Below are 22,274 nucleotides of genomic sequence, written 5' to 3' on the forward strand. Positions count from 1 at the left end.
TGGAATTGGTGATAGCGAGATGGTATTTGGCGAGATGAGGTCGAGTATTCGCCATAGATTACCTGACAATCGTCTTAAGTTTGGAAAAAACCTCGGAAAAAACCCAACCAAGTAATCATCTCAAGCGGGAATCAAACCCACACCGAACGCAGCTCCGGATCAGAAGCCAAGCGCCTCCGCCGACTGAGCTACGCCGGTGGCTATGCAGTAGTTATTTAATTTTTTCTTTAATATTGTTCTTGTAAAATATAATTACGAAAATGTAACAACGATGACTTTCATTTCCTTTATCCTGATTACGTTAACAAATTGTTCAATATCAAATATAAACTAGGTACCTGTTTATGTAGGACAATCTATAAATATATTTTTGTAAAGAAGCACTTGAACTAAAAAGTGTGTATCCGAGAGCCTTAAGAACAAAGAATGTTCAAGATTCATAGCAATAATACTCTGTGAATATAACTGAGATATAATAATAATAATAATAATAATAATAATAATAATATAAGCATTAATAAACAAATCCAAGTATACTTGTGTATGTCAAGGTTCCATGCCCCTGGAGATTGCGTTCTCCCAAGCATACACAGTGCATGTGTTCTGGTGTTATCAGTAGAGATTATAAATGGGAACGCGATTCAAAAGGTAGAGACAAATACCATTGTGGCAATCATGCATGTGTGATTGTAAATATTCATTTATTGAACTTGGACTGATAAAAGTATACATGTTGCTGCTTAATCTAAGAGCTCCTTATCAATAGTCTTCGAATTAAAAGAACTGTAACTTAGTAGAAAGCCACTTAACTCAAATTTAATTATCTGTAAGAGACAGTTCGTATAATAATGTGAAAATGTCTTTAAGTAATTCATTTATTATAAATCGATAAACTTACAACATTTTATGCACAGGTCAGTAATTTTAAAAAGAAATACAGCTGCTATAACTGAAGAAAGAACTTATTAACGACTCAACAACTTAAGGAATTTAACAATTCTTCCTATCTTTGCACTTTACCGCATTTAGCATTTACGTCTCAGATTCGGATGCGAATTTCAGCGAGGGCAAGTGAAATCTACGGAAGACAAAAGCGACAGTGAACCAGGATTTCCTAGGGAACTCATGTTTTCCATGTAATTATCCCATAATTTCGCCGTCAGTTGCATTATAAAATTAGATAGACAGAGACATTATCACAACAATCTGTCCACTGATCTCTCAACCGACGGCGAACAAAATAATTATCTGTCCATAAGAAGTTCTTTTAGACCAATTCAATAGACTCACAAGGGATCTTTTGTAGGTTATTTAATGACGCTGTATTAACTACTAAGTTATTTAGCGTCGGTGGAATTTGTGATAGCGAGATGGTATTTGGCGAAATGAGCCCGAGAATTCCCCATGGATCACTTGACAGTTTGGAAAACAACTGGAAAGAATCCAACCGAGTAATCAGTCCAAACGGGAATCGAACCCACGCCCGAGGGCAGCTCTGGGTCAGAAGGCAAACACCTACTGCCTGAGTTACTCCGGTGGTTATTTACAAGGAAAAAATCATATGTACGTATTATTTACTTTATCACCGTTCTCATATCTCGTATCTTCAATATTTCATGCGTGTTCCATAAAGTTCTAGTTTGAGCTCATAGGTGACCTCTTTGCTGCTAGAGAAAGAAGGGGGAAAGAAGAAAATGCACTTGAAGAAATACTATTGTCAAGCAATATGGCAGGGTTATGTGTGGAATGTTTGAATGTCAATATTTATTTATATGGTGCGCGGTGAAAAGGGCATAAGTCAGAAATGGGTGGTTTTGAGTTATGCCCTCTAGTGAATACAAAATATACTTCTTTAGGTGATATAAATGGCAGATGCCTATTCTCTTTCATAATGATGTAAAATTTTAGATTCCAGATCGTCATAACGATTTTAGATCTCATTTTAAAGTCTACTTTTGCTGTATTCAAAACACGTACTCTGTGCCTTAGGCCTATGCCCTTTTACCATGCATCATAGTTTTGTCCTTTGTTAATAGTACTTAATAGTTCTCATATGGATCATTACCCTTCATTCATAGTAAGTGAAATAACTGTAATGTATTATTCAACTTGCAACATTTTTACATTAAGACCCACCAGTAGCTCGCAGACCATAGTTTGAGAAACATTTATTTACTTTCGTCCATTAAGTTCATTCTTTAGTTATTTCAACTGTAATAGTTCTGAAACTCAACCTAAGTTATAACAGCTTAACAATACATAACCCATCATTCATATCACAGCATATCCTTGAAATAATTCACCGTTCTTTATCTATCTTGTATTCGAAGCTTGTTTGTGTAACTTCAAATTTTATCACAGTTATCTCTCTCCTTGCCCTTCCTTCAAAGGTCTACTGTATAATCGATTTTTATACAGCACACTACAATCTATATTTACGTATTGCGTACTGTACAAAAATCATATCGTTCACCTTCGCAAGGCTGTCTTATTGTCAAGATATAGGTGCATGTACGTAATGTACAGTATATCAGAAAATTTCTACAACAGTTGGCATGAGTAACTTATGCTTGTGTTAGAGTTGTTTTTCCATTATTCATGTGCTATAATGAAATTGACTGTTTTTGAACATGGATTATTAGTGAGATTGTTTACAGCCATAAATTAATTTTACCGTGAAGGAGACAGTGCCATAGATCTATGACTGGGACAATGTCTCTAATTTTGTTTACAACTGGATGGACCTGCTATTGTTTTGGGAATACAATATTTACACAGCCCAGTAACTGCATGTCACTTTAGAAAGGTCTCGTAAAACGTTTTAAAAATAAAAGTCCAGATTCGCCGTAAATCGTTGTGTGTTGGAGTACTTCGTAGCCACACAAGCGCAAATCAGGAGAAAAAAAAAAACTTGGACGAGCTCACTTTAATCCAAGTCCCAAGAATTTTTCTACAACAAATCTAAAACTTTTGATTACATTTATATCTTGAAATGCTTGGAATACAAAAATACTAGCTTCTAAATCTTCGAGGAAGGCGTGTCCCTCAAATTATTATTGCTAATGATATAATTCAAACCTCAAGGAAAGGGTAAATTGTCTGTTATAATTAATTGGACATACCAATTACGTTAAAAGTTACATCATAATATTGTTTTAATATTATTAATTTAACGAACTCGTTTTAATGTTTATAGTACACAATATATTCAATTCAGGCTTTTAAAACTATTACAACGAATGTAATTTTATTATTTTAATGATAAATTTGTACAAATAAAAGTTAGCTGTGTATATATTTGATTACAAAAACACCAAATTTCACATTTACTCATGCCATTGTTACCCAAAAGCATCAGTCGAGACAAAGAATATAATATTATGTATCTTTGTATGGGACAACCTTGCGATTTGCTAAAGTTTGTGCATTTCATTTCATATGCAACACTGCTGACATAATTAAACTGTTTACAATGTGAAGAATATGCAATAAATTACAAACTATAATAAAACATAATTATCATGGTAATAATACTGCAAATACCCGCATTCGAGACGCTGTTGCTTCCTATCGAGACTCATTCTGTTTTCATGTGTGCATTTCCTTAATACATAGATGATATCACAACAGAACCCATCTTGCACGTCGCATCAGAGCGGGAATCGTATTTTTTTGTAACAACAATGGAACTGGGTATATATAAAAGTGGAATCATGTTTTTTCCACGGCACCAATAAAGTTACTACTGCACATATTTATTTCTCAACAAGTATGTCTCTATTTATTCGTAACATTCATTACTCAGTGGATTGTCATATTTATTTCTCCCTTTTTCTCTTTCCTACATTTCTTATTTCTTTAATTTATTTTCCTTGTATTATTATTTTATCTGTATTTATTTACTGCTTTACTTTCCTATCCGTTTATTTAGATTACATTATTTGTTCGGTTACCTAGGTTTCATCACAAAATTCTCATAGACTGTAGGAGAAATGTCCCTCATTCCTGCAATATCCCTAGGCACTTTTTTCTGAATGATACCAACATTAGAATAAAAAAAATATATAAGTATGTTTTTCATTGACGAACGCATGTGTGTATCATAAATGTTTAGTTTTATTGAGAAATGCTGTGTGTAAGAGTTGTTTAGAGTAAATAAACTATGTTTCACATGTTTTTAAAACAGTAGTTTTTCATTTTGTACAGAATGTTCAAAAGAATGTGTCTTTTTAAAATACAGTCTATATTTATTATTATTTTTTAAAATTCTTTTATTCTCCAGATCTTAAAACATCATAAACATTTTCACTCATTAATGTTATTTTTGCATGGACTCATTGAATAATTGAAAGATAAAGTGCGTCTGAATATCAGTGTACCGTTATTGAGACTAAAGATTATGTACAGAATCATAGCCAAGGCTGTGACAGAATCCAATCCGAAATAGTTGAATAACAATGGTTTATTTATTCTTAAGTACAGTACTTATAAAGTTGATCAATATTGCAAATCTTAAAGAGAAATAAGGATAATTTTTATTATAGTGATGATTGGGTATGGTGGCAGGGAGAAGATCCAACGAGTGGTTTTTTAACAATGTACATCAAAATAAAAATATTAGTTAGTCTACAGCATCTAAAATTTAACAATAGTTTAATAATACAGGAAGTTTTAAAAATAAGTCCAAGTCTGGAGGAGCAAAACAAGTTAAGGATAGTGAAAAGTTATCGATATTTTATCTGTGAAAGATATCTAGTTCCAGAAAGATAATGTCCCTGGACTAGTGTGATTAACTACATAAATCTAGAGTTTCCAAGAAATAGTATTGCCAGAAGAGGAAGAGTTGAATGGCCCCCAAGATCCCCTGATCTGAACCCTTAGATTTTTGTAATGGAGTTATTTGAAGTGGGTATAGAGAAACAAGCCAGACGACCCAAGAGTATTAAAACGAAGGATCAGCCATGAGATGCAACAAATGACGGGAGCAACTTGACTGGAAGTGTTAGACAACTTCCATGACAGACCCATTCATTTTTTGGCAATGAATGGAGGCCATTTTGAACAAGGTTTATGATTTCCTACATTTTAAGACCTGGAGAATACACAATGAAAAAATAAATATAGGGTGTAAATTAGAAAATACATTCTTTTGCATATCATATGCATAGATAGCTATGCGGAAAAGTATTGCCTTATTCTGATCAATCTTATACACAATATTTTTCAGAAAATCTAAACTTTAAAATTTATAAGCACTGTGCCACACTTCTTACGTACTGTACATACTCACACTCACATAAATCTCTTCTTTTATAAACCTCACTCCTTGTAATTGGTGCCGTAGAAAAATCGTACCCGCTATTTGAAATATAAGACATAAAATAAATAAACGCAAGATTAACAATGTGTAGAGTGATTTTTCAAATCAATTATGTGCTGCACTTCAGATCTCCACTCACAGTCTATATAATTATTTCATAAATTTTTCAGCATCATAATATCCATACATCTTATACTTTCGTTGTTTATATATTCCTTGATTTCTTTTCTTTACTTAAAATTTAATTATTTGATATAGGTCAGTTAGACTTAAAATATTAATTTTATTTATATGTTCATTGTATCAACTAAAATATTCTTTAAATATATTTGCATAGACTGTGAGTTAATGATTAGAAGTGCGTAAGCAATAAGCGTTAATATGCTGATTATATAATTTAAATAGATAGCATTATTATATAGACAACCATAAAATATGCCATAATGGCTTTCTGATATAAATAACATCAATATAAAATATATATTTAAATCACAATTTCAAGATATTGAATGAGTTGCTTATGCCTCAAAATCTGGACAGGGGCTATGGATTATTTAAACATTTTTTGTGTCTTCGAGAGGCTAGCATGACTAATTTTTACCATTTGGTATAGTGTATCTTAGAAATGGGACGATAATAGGATTTCTCGATACTCGATATACCAGAATTATTGTAATATTGGTATGACATTTTTTAAATATTAGTGACGTTAAAACCCCTCCTGAATCTTATCATAAAATTTCAGATTAACTGTGACCATCCCAGAAATGGATTACAGTAGTGGCAAAAAAAAACACTGGACCGACCCTTGTAGCTGATTTCAGAGCCTTGTTCGCTCCAGAGCACGATAGACTGGTAACTAAGACTTTCGTGGTTCGAATCTTGCCTGGGAAGGAAACTTTGTTTTGTTCCTTATTCAAATTTATTCCCTATACTTTTCGATTGCTGGTAAAATTCATGTTCTGGAAATAATAAGTTAATTAAATAGTAAAATATCGCTGCAATCGAAAAATATTGGGAATAAATTTGAATAAGGAACAAAAAAAGTTTCCTTCCCAGGCAGGATTCGAACCACGAAAGTCTTAGTTACCAGTCTATCGTGCTCTGGAGTGAACAAGGCTCTGAAATCAGCTACAAGGGTCGGTCTGGGTTTTTTTGCCACTACTGTACATATAAGAATGTTACTTTTTTAGAATTTTGAATCGCAAAATTTTGCTATTTTACATAACTAAGTTGCTGTTTGCTTTATGACATCAACATATGCAGAAATGGGTCATAATAGAACTCATAGTTACATGATAGTCTCAAACAAAATCGTGTGCATTTATTTTCTCATTAATATTGATAGGAAGAAAGGCACGGTGGTATTTATAATATTACCTCATTACTTAATTACTTCAAAATATTTTCGTGCTAGTTAATAGATTTTTAGTGGAAGCATTATTAAGATATTTTTAGGATAAACAGCAATTTTTATGTGACCCTCAGGGAATTTTCACGAGACCCAACTGCCAGCATAGACAAATAATGACAAAATATCGACACATTATCGCCTACATCGTAATTGATGCAATATGATGTCGATGTATCGAGAATATTGCGTCCCGTCCGTAATATACCGTATATTTATTATTAGTATTATAATCTTGAATATATTCATATATTATTAATATTTATACTTACATGTATATTTTTTTGGTGAATAAGGGACGGAAAATTATTTGATATTACTATTTTAATCCCTCATAGACACGCATTTTAAACAAATTTAAAAATGAAATATTGTTATTGCTGGGCTCTCGTAAAATATCTAACGACAGTGTTGACAACCTCATTGATGTGGACTCCAGCTGTGTCCGACAGATAGCTCTCGCGCTCGTTCTTCATGCGCTGGATGTTGTTCTTGAGGCGTAGCTTGAACTGCAGTTTAGATTCGGACAGAGCATACTCGCGCTGAACATTTTGCATGTTGTAACCTGCGGCCACCAAATTTTTTAGAATAATCTTCTTCTTCCTCTCGCTCTGATTCTTCCAATCTTTGACGATGTTCCTAAGTCCTACCAGCTCTACATCCAGATACAGCTTCCATTCGGCGTAGTGTTCCATGCAAGGGGACGTATAGGTGTAGCGTTCCAGCATAGGGATGTCCAGAGAAAGCGACTCCCTGTTGTACAACAATGAAATCTTCATTGTAATAGATAAAATCAACTAATATAACTAATACACAGTGTTGCCAACTGAGCCGGTTTCTGGCAGATTTGAATTTTTTAAACCTGGGGAATATCCTTATTAGCCGACAGCCGAAAATCTGGCAGATTTTTTACATTAATCGACATCATTATTTTAAGCAGTGAAATTATTAATTAACTGCGTTATTCAACTAGTAAAATTACACACTTTTTAAAAATATGAATGAGAGATTATTCACTGTTGCAAAATCAAAATGACATGATCTGAATGACGGGGACAGCAATATTCTCCAGCTTTAAGGAATTAAAATCAGGCAGAAATTGACTAAGGTAGCAACATTGCGTATTAGATATTTGAGTTAATTTTGTCTATTACTGTACATGAAACTGTTCTGTATGACGTAATAGTGGACAACAGAACTACGGGGCTACAATTACTGTTCTCCAACCAGGAGATCAACCGTGAAAGGAATGTGCTTACTATTGCGTCATCTATTGGAGCAAAGTAGATAGATAATATTATCGTTATAACGTCAGTTTAAAAACCATGCGCTCTGATGCATATGTTATTTCCTATATGGAGGGATTAAAAGACCAGGAGATTAACAGTGATCTAATTTTGTAACTAGGGTAGTATAAATATGTGTGCAACAATGTTATTGTTTGTGCTGTGAGAGCGAGGCATTAGAGATACGAGTACCCACGTGTGTGACCTTATGACATCTTAATGACATCAACATTCATTCACAGGATTACCCCGCTCCGTTTCATTCCGCAAAGACTTTCTTGTGGTTGGAGCACAGTACAGTCATTTAAACATTTGTGTCTTCGAGAGGCTAGCATGACTAATTTTTACTATTTGGTATGATGTATCTTAGAAATGGGACGATAATAGAATTTCGACAACGACTCTGTCGGTAAATTGATGTATACAATTGGCGTCATATTGGCGAATGACGGACAGTTAAGTATCTGCCATTAGTAAAACAATATATAGGGTGAACAATAAGTATGAAATATTGCTAATAACTTTTTAAATGTTAATTTTATAAAAATAAGTTTCATACAAAAGCTGTTGGAGATAATCAGTACAATATGATACCAGTGTTCGAAAAAAGTTAGTTATTCAGACATAAAGGGTGTGACAGTAAACTTTATTTTTTACGACACTCTATACAGTATTAAAATTTTATATTCCGAATCTCCATTAAATTTTATGTATGAATATGTAGAAATTTTACCCATTCAACAGTTTCATGTCTTTTAACTATTTATTAAACTTGTTTCGTGGACTTCAAACTTGAGACAAATAAGTATGTAAAATCATGTTGAGTAGGCCATAAAAGTAAACAAAACACCAAACGTGACCATAAATGCTCAAAATGAGAACCATTCACAGCCAAACAATGTCTCAGTCTATCACGAAAACAATCCATTGTCTTTTTTACAGTTACATGACCGATCTGTTCCATCTCATACGTATCTACAATAGACAATACAATTTTACAGGAGAGCGTATTAAAGGTTTAGATTCCAATGCTATTAGGTGCGGTATCATAATTTCTTCAGCGTATACTTATATCATTTGTTGAGTAAATTTTATAATATTTTAGAAGAATACTAGTAGCTTTCCCATGTGTGTAAGAAATGAACTCGCAAAAAAACAATTTTTGTTAAAAGTGTGACTTCGGACTGTCTCATTCTCGCCCCTTCATACATTCAACAGATGTTTTTATTTTATTTAACCGATCTTTCTGCCATTATACAGTCTGATCCGTTTGGGTATGGATAATATTAATTTATTATTATAAAACTATTGTGATAGTAGGACAAATTTCTTGCTGGGTATATTATGATTAAAAGATGGGAGTTTCCATATATGACAGTCAACAATGCATGATCTGAAAGGACAAATGAAAATCGTAGATGATTAAAATGACTATTACAAATCAACAGCGGGCGCAATGTGTTCTTTGGTATGCTAAATTTGAGAGTGTTAAAAGAGTTCAAAGGGAATTTCGATGTGAGTATGGTGTGCGCAATGTACCTAAATAGGGCCTACTATTCCATAATGTTGTGGTGTCGAACATCTGTAAAAACAGGTTCTTTGTTAAAAAAAAACATGCAGGAGTTCGCAGGCGAAACCCAGTACGAGAAGCAGCTATCTCTTGGCTTGGACCCCAAACTCCCCAGATCTAACCCCTCCTGACTTCTTCGTGTAGGGTTTCATTAAAGAAATATTGTCCCTTCACAGAAATCCAGGAACATTGATGATGTGAGAGTAAAAATTACTCACGCTTTTCAACAAATCATCCCTCTTATGTTACAACGGACATGGGTTGAATTACATCACCGTTATGAGTTGTGCAGGGTGCGTAATGGGGATCATGTTGAGCTCTGAGGAATCTCCCACCTTTCAGTGTTGTATGCACAAAGTTGCAACAAATACAGTTCAGTAGTAAATGTTTTACAGTGTTTTTATTTTATCCATATCCAAACAGATCACCTGTAGATTACCATGAGACAAAGAATATCAAACTATTTCAATTGAAAAACATTCGTAGATTAAGGTTGCATTGTTATATTTTGATTTAGCCGACGTAGGCGTCTGAATCTTATAATACTTCATGACTTCGAGAGTGAGATTTCAAGTCATGAGTTTTACTAAAAGTTGTACTTTTTAAATATCAGTAGAGATTGTCTTACACATTGAAATGCCGCAGGAGCAACGTGTGAAGATCCCTGGCATCTCCTTCCGCTCTGTGCACCTCTCTTCGAGGCCCGACGATGTCCTCATACAGAGACTGAAGCGACAAAGACTTGTGTCGCTTGCATTTGTCTTCCTGGAAGATGGCGTTAGAATCGCAGAATCCTTTCACAACCTAAATAACCAAACAAACCTTGATGTTCGTATATCTCTTACATCTTCAGACATCGTTGAAATGGACAAATAATGTCAAAGAATGTGGAAACGTTTTGGTTTTCATAGATTCTGATGTCTTTCACTGCAATTATTTTATTGTGAATCAGGTGTTATTACCTCGAAGAAGTCCTGTTGCATGTGGTGGCGCCACAGTGCGCCCATCAACACGGGGATGTCTAGAAAGATGGCGCCATGGCTGACTAGCACCACACCATGGGAGTCTGCTCGCTGGTAGGAAAGCCAAGTAAGGAACTGTTGCAGACCCTCGGCCTCTGGCACAGTCGGCAGCACCTCGTTGGTCCTGCGCAGTACAGCTTTTTGAAGAAAAAGAAGAGAGAAGGAAGGCGATAAACGGAAGAACGAAAAGAGATGATAGAAACGAGAAAAAGGGGAGCAGTAATGAAGTTAGAATGCAAAGAGAGGAATAAATGAGCGGAAAGAGAGAAGAAAACAATGCAGATAAGAGAGAGAAGAAGTGAAAAGTAATGAAAAAAAAAAGACAGGGCAGAAAAGACGGAAGACAGAAGCAAATGATGAAATAAATATGATACAAGAGAAAGAGAAGGGAGAACAGATGAAATAAAGAAGATAAAGGAAAGGAATTAATAAATAATTTTAAGGGAAGACTCCACTGAAAATCATGAAAATTTTTCCAAATTTTTTAGCTATTTCACTTATTCAGAATTTATATTTTCATACTCCAAATGGATTCAGCTAATTCTGATTACAAATACTCGTATGTTTACACTTTTTAAATTAAGGCTGGAAGGGGCCGTGGAATTTAAAGAGCTGTCAAAATTGTTTTTCGTCGAAGAATCATTTTTTAAAATTTCTGATTACAAATCTAGTAACTTTTTGTTGGCTCCCTGAAGTTACTAGATGAATGTAGCGGAGGAGAATATTAATTTACATAAATATTCATTTTATTTTCAAATCTATTTTTCTGTGTTCATTTTTGTTGATTCAACACCACTTTCTTGTGCCAAATATTAATCAATCTGGATGAAATCTTTACTGCAAGTATTTATGAGGTAGCTGCATGTTTCTATGCATTTATTTTGTGAGAAATGTTGCTAGTTTATTTTATTAATTTTTTAGCTAATATATTGTAACGTTTTTATACTGAACAACAATGTAATTTTATTATCTCAACAATAATTATCACTCTCTACAATTTAATTCTGCTCCCGTCAACAATGGGATTTGCTCTCCACACAGTAACACAGTATTCGTTATTGCACTCCACAGACGACAATGACAATTTACTTGGAATATTGAGAACAACAATGAACTGAATTTTAACTAATGTTCACAAAGCACTATTTACAATCAGAACTGTCAGTTCTCAGTTCACAATTCTTCTAGCTCAGTCACTCGAGTTCACAGTATCTCGAACCACAGACCTTTGGAGACAGTCCACTGTACTCGAACTCAGGTCCCTCCAACTGCGGTCCACTGCACTCGAACTCAGGTCCCTCCAACTGCGGTCCACTGCACTCGAACTCAGATCCCTCCAACTGCGGTTCACTGCACTCGAACTCAGGCCTTCGGATGCTGACACAGTTGCGGACGCACACTCAAGTCGAACTCCGGTACACAAGACTGGCTGGCTTGCTCTGTTCACTGGCTTACTCACTGAATGGCTGAATAAACTGAAAACTGCTCAAGTTCGCTCGCGTTTCTTCTTTTATAGCTAAACCATAGTTACGAGAAATTTCTACGGGTGTCTTGAGATAGCTCTCTCGAATTATCTGGATATCTCCACTTCGACGGACTCCTCTGGACGATTCGGGAGGGTCCGTCCCCCCTTCACTCCGCAAGTAGCAGCTGCGCGCGCAACCTCCCCTCGCCGCGTTGACGTAATACACCCCCTCTGCCCTTCAGCATGCAGATACTCCCCGTACCAGCGTTTCGTCTGCCGCGCGCCCTGTCGGACGCGTATTCAAACCCCGTTGCAGCTGTCACAATATTTTTTTACTTTTTTAGCTAATATTTTTCAAGAAAATATTAATAAAATAAACTAACAGCATTTCTTACAAAATAAATGCATGGAAACATGCAGCTACCTCATAAATACTTGCAGTAAAAATTTCATTCAGATTGATTAATATTTGGCACAAGAAAGTTGGTGTTGAATCAACAAAAATGAACACAGCAAAATAGATTTTAAAATAAAATGAATATTTATGTAAATTAATATTCTCCTCCGCTACATTCATCTAGTAACTTCAGGGAGCCAACAAAAAGTTACTAGATTTGTAATCAGAAATTTTAAAAACGATTTCTTCGATGAAAAACAATTTTGACAGCTCTTTAAATTCCACGCCCCCTTCCAGCCTTAATTTAAAAAGTGTAAACATACGAGTATTTGTAATCAGAATTAGCTGAATCCATTTGGAGTATGAAAATATAAATTCTGAATAAGTGAAATAGCTAAAAAAATTTGGAAAAATTTTCATGATTTTCAGTAGAGTCTTCCCTTAATAACTGTTAACTCATCAACCATGCTTCGAAGGAAATCGCGATTGTAATTTTATATCATTTAACTGGACAAAAATAGCTTACATGTGTTACTGCTCTGCTATACTGTATATTACGTATACAACAGTTCATAAATTTTGGTTATACAGCGCGTCACGTCTAAAGTGCCCCAATGAATGCAGAAGCAGCGCGATGCGACGTTGCCAACTCACTAGCCACCGCCTAACTGAAAAATCATTTCTTGTTTCGGATTTACATTTCGCTTTAATTTCTTAAGCACAAATATCATAAATTTAACCGATAATAATAATAATAATAATAATAATAATAATAATAATAATAATAATAATAAACTAATGAGTTAATTTATTTCAGTGGAATATTTTGTCATTGCCGCTATCCCTGAATGTCTTGTTTACTGCATGATGTGTTTGAAATTTTATTTACTGAGACTGAATGAAATTTTGTGTTAGGCCTATACTGAGTATTTTACTGCCTTCTTGTAGGTAATAAAATTGCTTTATAGGTGTGCATTAGCTATCATTTCCTCGTGTGCATTGGAAGTTACATTGAACGTAAATTTCTAAATATACGTTTACTTTATGGCAGAAAATCTATTTTTGCATGACAAAAATTACGCTGGCTCTCGTTTCTTAAAGCAATCATTAGTCTACCAGGTGTACCGTTAGCCGAATAAGATAGCTCGGCTTTCCACATTGATAACCGCGTTTCGAGTTCGGGTGGATCCAAATGGAATTTGTGGAGGACAAAAAAAAAAGGTGTTTTGGTGGTATTCTTTTTCGTTTCATTATCAACATAGTGAACAAAGTCACAAAAAAAAAAAAATAAATAAATAAATAAAAAGACACGCACTCATATTCACGCACAATATTCACCACATTTATTTTAGTGCATTTTCAAAAAAGAAAACGTATTTTATTATCAGAGAGCTCCGAAACAAAATCATTTAAATATTTTAATATCCTGCTATATGAAACCCCTAGAGCTTTTAGGTACCGGCATAGTCTGTTCCAGCGTTTCTCAAACTAGGAGTCCTGAAATACAAATGTTAATGTCTACAAAAGGAATAAAACACAATTTCTGAGAAAAATGAACACATATGGGCCTGTTAAAAACTATAGATCAAAGTTCAATATTGAAATGAGATGGTTGGATTTGTTTTTCATTTAAAAGTTTATCCACACATGGATCCACATTAGAAACACAGAAGCAAATTTTTTTCATGCCATAACAAGTGATTCCTATATCTAGTTTTCAATGCTACTATAAATGAAAAACCCTTTTCACAAAGATATAAACTGGCAAAAAGGATTAATATTATCAAGGTTTCTGTGGCTAAATTTCCGTGCTCACTTCGACGGACAAGCCAAAAGTTACATAAATCTTACAATGTCAATTATTATAGTTGTAACGTTTCATCACCTGATTGAATGAAAGCACAAGCCAGAACCGCGAAAATTATTCTCTTTTACTTCCTTTCTGTTTCTTTATAACAGACACTAATAAGCAAGGTGTGTTCACATAAGATTTGTACACTTCCCGCCTGGGATCTGCAAGCATGAGTGACGTCACGCGGTGAGTAGACGAAGTACTGTAGTATATGCTTGCGCATGCGCACTCTCTGTTTTACAGACGAAGCTAACGGCCGCTATGCTTTCAGATTCCAGGCGACTAGTGTACTAATGCTGTGTAAATGGCAAATGGAAACTCGCACATATCGAAGTGTGTACAACATGTCGATTCAAATACATCGTTGTCAAGACAGCTAAACAGTTTTAACTAGTCTCTCATATAAATTGTATTATTATTATTGTTAGGGCCTACTATCATTTAGTTCTTGCAAGAGAGTCTCAAAGAGTTGACCTAATTTGTTTATTACTTTTGTGGGGCCTTCGATATTGCATAAAACTACACTAAATTCACCTTAAAGGTAAGCGTTCACTACATCGTATCGCACTGCTCGTACGAATTGCACGCAACGGATATTTTAAGTATAGTGCGTTCACTGTAACGGCTTCACCTCATCGCCTCAATCGGATTCCCCTGTCAGCTGTTTAAAACATGACGTCGTACGATATTGACATTACTGAAAGCAAAGAACTTGAGGTTAGGTCTATTAATTACGTCTGTTAGCGAATAAGAATTTGTAATTGCTTCATGCATCTTAATTGAAGAGGAAGAAACGAAATAAATATTGGTTACATAATATATTTGCAAGAAATGACTTGATTACTGTAATGGGAACGCCTCAAATTATATAATTCTTTGCAATTTTCTACACGCGAAATAAGTTTTCCGTCTGCCATTTTGGCGCGACACTGAACATGGCACAACATAATAGTAACAGTTGACCAATTAAAATTGATTTATTAAAGACGGCCATGATCGCACGCATCGGAAAAGTTGCCCATCCGAGAAACGTGGACGGATTTGCCGTGAGGCGATGCGTCCGATACGATGTAGTGAACGCGGTTACATAACAATTACAGCGAAGATTGTCTTTTTCCGATCCGTGCGATTCGTCCGATGAGTGCGATACAATGTAGTGAACGCTTACCTAAATAGCTCCTTCCGCGCCCTTTATCTAAATTGCAAGTCCTGGACTGATGACATTGAGTGTCACTGATAGATACTACTTATTTGTTATACGTATACCAAGCTTTCACGTGTGTGAAAGTAAGTAAGAGAATTCACAGACGCGGACGGATAATAAGACAGGTTCACCTGGTGTCGAGAAGACTTCCGGCGCAGACTTGGAGTCCGATCTTGGCGGAGGCATCGACATGGATTCGTCGCCTGTGTGGCAACACGTACTGGCTGAACAACTCCCTGCTCGGCACGTGCGCGTAAGCACCGATCTGTACTATCTCGTCGTCGGAACAGAGACCCGTCGTCTCCAGATCGTATGTAATCACGACGCAGTTCCTGCACTCCTTGCACAGAAGCTCCTCTCTGGGCGGATAAATAATATCATTGGTTGCTAACTGAAAACAATAACAAGAAGTTGGTTGTGAAGGGAAACAAATGAACTTTACAAAATATCGATTGCTTTTGCAATTAAACATTATAAAATTGCTAGTACATGCCAATCATTCAAATATTTACATGCCCCATACTACATAATGTATTTAAGTTTATATGCATTGCATCTGTATCAATTGGCACTTGTATAATACTCAATAAAAGAATTGTATTCCAATGGATACCATCCCATTGTGGAATCCTGGGAAACGAGAATGCGGATGCTTCAGCAAAGCAGGGCAACACTGCTACTTACAGACATATTACTAAATCTACGTATTACTCTGTGAAAAGATTTATTAAATCTACATAGACTTCAACAAACAAAATTTGATAACACAATCTCAAGGGCAAAAATGGAACTCTCTGCGTCATAATCCACAGTTAATTCCCGATTTACCACGAAAATCGTATGTAGCTGCATTTAGATTGGCAACAGGCCATGACTGCTTGGCCAAACATCTGCTTAGAATTGGAATATATCAGTCCCCTAACTGTCCATTGTGCAACTCAAACCAAGAAATGAATTCGGAACACCTCAAAATCTGTGCTTCATTGGCTGACCATGATAATATCACTGAAAAATATTGGAGTGCAAGAGGTCAAATTAATTTATTGTCAAACGCCTGGCATTAGAAAACAACACATTTAGGAGCCATTTTAAATTGAGGGCGTGACCAAAAAGTTGAATTTGCAGGAAAATTATAGAACATGCTATTAATTGTAATAATTAAGTCCGTAAAACTAAATTAAACATTTACCGTGTTATTATTTGTATCTCTTATACTGAAATAACAGAGAGAAATTGTGTCCATGTTTCATAGGATATATCATCAACATCCCACATATTAGACCTAATGGTCTGTTACGCTATCTATCCATCGCTTTTTAGGTTTTCCTAAGTTTCTGCGACCTCTTGGAACGTATGATACGATTCGTTTTGGCAAGCGATTATAGGGCATTCTGGCAACATGTTCTCTCCAGTTCATATATTTTCATGTAGTTGATATTTTATGACTTTTATTATATTGGTATTGGTTATTATTTACAGCTACTTATTTATTTAGTAATCATTTTAAGCAGATAACATTTTGAAACTGAGCGAGTTGGCTTAGACGGTAACGTTTGAGATTCGCATTCACGAGGTCCCGAGTTCAAATCCCGTGGCCGACCAATCTGACTCATGATTTCCCTCAGTCGCAAAGGCAAATGCCGAATTGGAAATTTACATACCACGATTCATCGCCGCCTCAGTAACCAATATCTTAAATATTAATCAAAATCTAAACGCACTTACATGAACACAAGCCATCTATAACACACGATAATATAAACAGGAATACAACAATAGTAAAAACGGCGTACTGATATATACAAATATTCTATACTGGCAATATAACCATAGATGATAAAGCGTGTAAAAAATTATGAAAGTTAGAAAGTGTGGGAAAACCGTTGAATAACAATAAAAATAACAATAAATTAGTGCGGATTCAACAATAATTGAAGAGAATATGCGTTGTGGTGTGTTCGGAATGAAAACAAATGAAGTTCATATATTACTGATGATTTTTAATTTGTTAACTGTTGAAAGATTGCATTAGTTTTAACGTGAAACGTTTATGAGATTGCATTAGTTTTAACGTGAAACGTTTATGAGATTGCATTCGATAATTAATCTGATCACACTTTCTGTTCGTCAATCAACCAATCGATCGATCAGTCAACAATCAATCAATCAATCAATCAATCAATCAATCAATCAATCAATCAATCAATCAGTAAAGCGAAGAAGAAAGTAGGAATTATCATTTAAAAGCCACACGATGAAAATCGCGTCCTTGTAAGAGGTCTTGGAACTCACCTAATCTTTATGTGTATAGGCCTATATGTATTTAACCTGATTTGACCCATCTTTCTGATACCCAGAGTTCTTGGATATCCGGAGTACCGCAGTCCTTTGCGCCGGAAATTCCGACAAATCAGACATTGTTATACCAGCGCACGCTATTTTCGTAGTTGTATAGGGAATTGATGTAGTCTAAATCAGAGTCAAATATTTTTAATTTTAAAGGCCATGGACACTGACCTAAATTGAGTTTTACTGTAAATGTTCCTATCCCAAGCGTGTTGAAACGGAATAACAATGGCGGCCGACTAGCTGATTACGCTACTCTGGTTATCCAAGGACTCTGTCGATACCGGAATATTGGTACTCCCTGACGGAGATTTCTATACCTACAAGGAATTTAGTTACACGTATTTTCCGAGAGGGACAGGTAGTAAGCTCATTGCCTCAAATTTTCCGACAGGAATAGGACAGGTGGTAAGCTCATCGCCTCAAATTTTCCGACAGGGATAGAAGAACAAGTGGTAAGCTCATCGCCTCAAATTTTCCGACAGGGATAGAAGGACAGGTGGTAAGCTCATCGCCTCAAACACCACCTAGTATGCAACTAAGGTAATTTACAAGAACGCGAGAGAAGAGAAATTTTATCGAGGCTCTAATTTAGTCTTGGAGGTCTTTAACGTGCTGGAAAACTCCGACACGAAACATACGGCTTAAAGTCCCTCCGGGAGGACTTGCGTTCCAGATTTTTGCGTCCTGAAAAATCCATAGACTCCAGTCAGGTTTGAACCCGCAACCATCTTTATGTAATTAATACGGTGACATCATCGTCTGCATTTGCGCAGACGTAAGAGAAAACAGATAAAGATATATTAATAATTACACTGAACAACAAAGGCTTTTGTTCTTGAAAAATTGTGGCACTTCCTAGATCTGCATAACGTATAGAGTGAATCGGGGGGAGATGACTATGGGGGGAAGATGCTTATTTCTTTGTAGAGTCGCATTCTTCCAAGAGAGAACGCCACGCGCATGTCTTCATGATCACTGAGACAGTTGAATGTCTGTAGAGTGGAAGCTAACTCATTTTGCCAGGTGTTCTTGTTGCGAGAACAAGAAAAGCAAGAAAACAGCTCATTTTTGCTATAAAATAATTGCAAAGTGTGTCAAAATTTTAATACATCCTTGAATTCGTAATAACTGTCAAACCTTTGTAATGGATATTGTAGTAAAGGTTCTAAAGTTTGTATTGTTAACAACTAACGACCTTGTTCCGCCATCTTAGGTTGTGTCACAACACTAGGCATCTTACCCCGATACTTGGGGAAGATGATCACTTTTCTCAGGGTAAGATGGCAACTTGTTGCAAGAATTTTATTTTTTGTTTTATTGCAGGAAATGTGTAAACATTACGTAAGATCTTCTGATAGAAGTCAGTGGATGAGGGCAGTCTTCAACTTGCTATGGAACATGTTAGAACAAAGGGCATGAACTGTTTTAGAGCATCGCAAGCATACGGGATTCTTACCGTACCCTTAAACGCCTCCTAAAAAAAATATGACGAACAATGTACTGGATTGAATTCATTGTGTGCAAGAAGTAATTTCACGAGTCTTGCACACGGCAATAAAATATGTGCAATTACTGTGTACCTAAGGAATGATAAACGAGTGAGAAAGTGCCCATGAGCTTTAGATTAAGTCAATCTTGTTATATACATGTATCAAACCAAGTTCAAATAAAATGCATATATCAGTAAATGTGTTAATTGCATTTGCCATCTTACCCCACTATCGGGGAAAGATGCCTACAGTGCAGGTAAGAAGAAAACCTGTATCTATGAACAAGGTAATTAATGTTTTCTGTTTTGAACCTTAAATATAGTTTCAAAATCTCTTCCAGACTTTGATATTTCAATATGAAATTCAAAAGTAAATGAACAGTATCTTAAATTTTTAATCAAATAAAAAGTCAGGCATCTTCCTGCGATCCACTCTACACTTCTTTTAATAATATGGTCAAATTCGGAAAGTCTTTTTTCCACTATAAAGGTCCATTACATAGTCTGTAAAGTAAATAGGGTAATTTATTCTCCTTAGCGATGGTACAGCATGAAAGAAAACTAAAATATCTACGAATTACATGAAGATTGATATGTCTTGGTTCTTGAAACAGATATTCCTTTAAATTCCCAATTCTAAATTTTAATGAATTTTTATAATAATAATAATAATAATAATAATAATAATAATAATAATATTAATAATAATAATAATAATAATAATAATAATAATAATAATAATAATAATAATAATCTCCTCGCCTTTGAAATGTACATAAAATACGTATAATGGCGATGCCACCGTGGATAAAAATTAATATTGACACAAGAAGCGCGAGTAACATCACAGATAAACTGTTATCTGTCTCGATACTCACCTCAGCCATGGAAGCTGCTTATTGTGGGCTCAAGTCTCAGACAATAAATTCACGGTTCCCATGCCCACACCTAACCTCCATCGCCTGGTACGGAGTGGTCCACTCTGGATAATTTCACAATTAAAACTATCCATCGGCAATCTGAAATTCTTCGCCTGGGCTGTAAATAGAATACGGAGATTCCGAGAGCGATATCAGCCAGATTATCGCTTAGTAACGTGATGTAGTCGCAGGTGCGATAGCGAGACAGTTCGTCGCAATCAGCTGACGGCTTGTCAGCAAAGGCACAGCAATTCGTTACCCAGGAGACCCTGTGAGGCAGTTTTGTAGTTCAGTTATTTCAGAATCGATACGATGGTGATGTGACGATACTAAGCAAGCAGTGGAATGGAAAGTGACCGGGGAATCAACAGTATTCCGAGCGAACTTGCTTTACACCATTGTTTCAAGATCTACCAAGGACAGAATCATGCTTTTGCAAAAGGATTTGTTCGCTCGCTTGATTTCTTGAATCTCCGAGTCCTTCGTTCACTCTCAGTCGTCCACTCTTCCAAAACGCATTCTCATCATTTACGAGCTCGTGTTCACTCTCTGTATCTTACGTACGCATTTTCAATCGTCACTCTCACACACTTTCTCATTCACTTCGTATCTTACGCAATGATCTTTACGCCCGCTGTCAAGCATGATTCTTATTCATACTAAACACTTAATCTCACTTATTCATTCATTCTCACTCACTCTCATTTTCACGCACTCTTGTGACTCTGTCTTCTAAGGGTCCCACAGACTCATATTTTTCATTGCACTCCTGAAGTGTACATTGAGTGTCAGGAGTGCGCACTCCATTCACTCCCCGATTTGACCGCAGACGATTCAGTTATAAGAGTGGTTGGCATAGTTAGTATAGCGCTGGCCTTCCATGCTCGAAGTTGCGGATTCGATCCCGGGCCAGGTCGATGGTATTTAAGTATGCTTAAATGCGACAGGCTTATGTCAGTAGATTTACTGGGATGTAAAAGAACTCCTCCGGGACAAAATTCCAGCACACCTGCGACGCTGATATAACATCGAGAGTTGCGAGCGTCGTTAAATAAAACATAACATTTTTCAGTTATGAGTGCACTCTTGAGCGAGCGAAATGCCATTGCTTTTTAAAAGAATTAGCGGTGGCTATCAAATGAGGAAGCTAAAAGTAAAAGAAAAGAATAAAGACGATACTGGACGGAGAACTGGCTTCTGCAAAGAAATACATTTGGTCACAGGAATTTAATTAAAGATATGTTCATTAATCACCTGAGTTTATTTAGATGGACAACTATGGAGGAATTGCGACGAAGGTACTGTATGTCCGAGATGTTATGTCGCATCCCAGTTTCCCCTAGTTTTTATTAGCGTAAGCTGGAGATTTCACTTTCCATAAATATTCGTGTTGTTGATAGAGTTCTAAAAATCACGCATCAACTCATTCAGCATTTGTCGATTTTCTGCCATGTTCACTCCAGGAATGCGCACTCAAGAATTTCGAAATTCCAGCAGGTTGTAACTCCACACTTCATTCCACTCCACAATGCCCGATATCGTTCATAGACGCGCACTTTTGATTGACACGCCTGAAGTGTGCATTCAAAAGTTAACAAAAGAGTGAGCGTGTGTGGGCAGCTTAGCTCACGGAATAATTCTCACTGGTGATAAAACACTCGCTCGCTCACAAAACACTCGCTCGCTCACTCACTCACTCATGCGCCCACCCACTCTGTTACGCACCCACCCACCCACTCACTCACTCATGCGCCCATTGACTCATTCACGCACCCACCCACTCACTTCCTTACTCACGCACCCACTGACTTACTCGCGCACCCACTCACTCAAGCGCCCGCCCACTCACTCACTCACTCCTCACTCGCGCACCTACTCATGAGCTCATCCACCCACTCACTAATACGGCCACTCACTCATGTGCTCGCCCGCCCGCCCGCTTATACTTATACACCCACTCACTCATGCGCCCGCCCACCCACCCACTCA

At 36.2% G+C, this 22,274-nt stretch overlaps 1 protein-coding gene and 1 long non-coding RNA gene across 2 annotated transcripts in view; one reads left to right on the forward strand and one right to left on the reverse strand.

The window, feature by feature from the left end:
- The window catches only part of LOC138714948 (uncharacterized), a 225,612-nt gene that overhangs the window by 87,710 nt on the left and 115,628 nt on the right, over window positions 1-22,274 (forward strand). The gene's annotated exons all lie outside the window — the stretch shown is intronic.
- LOC138714946 (uncharacterized) lies at window positions 683-21,973 on the reverse strand. The gene is made up of 5 exons (XM_069847256.1): window positions 20,244-21,973; window positions 15,659-15,918; window positions 10,550-10,733; window positions 10,216-10,391; window positions 683-7,484 (listed from the first exon to the last, which is right to left on the reverse strand). The coding sequence occupies exons 1-5, from the start codon at window positions 20,250-20,252 to the stop codon at window positions 7,106-7,108; spliced, it is 1,008 nt and encodes a 335-aa protein (XP_069703357.1). The 5' UTR covers window positions 20,253-21,973; the 3' UTR covers window positions 683-7,105.

The sequence above is a fragment of the Periplaneta americana genome, chromosome 15 (assembly GCF_040183065.1).
Source record: "Periplaneta americana isolate PAMFEO1 chromosome 15, P.americana_PAMFEO1_priV1, whole genome shotgun sequence".
Classification (NCBI taxonomy): domain Eukaryota; kingdom Metazoa; phylum Arthropoda; class Insecta; order Blattodea; family Blattidae; genus Periplaneta; species Periplaneta americana.

Coding starts and splice junctions, on each gene's coding strand:
- LOC138714946 (XM_069847256.1), bottom strand. Junction 10,392..10,549: donor TGCAACAGGACTTCTTCGAG/GTAATAACACCT, acceptor TTGGTTATTTAG/GTTGTGAAAGGATTCTGCGA. Junction 7,485..10,215: donor CTCCTGCGGCATTTCAATGT/GTAAGACAATCT, acceptor GTTGTACAACAG/GGAGTCGCTTTCTCTGGACA.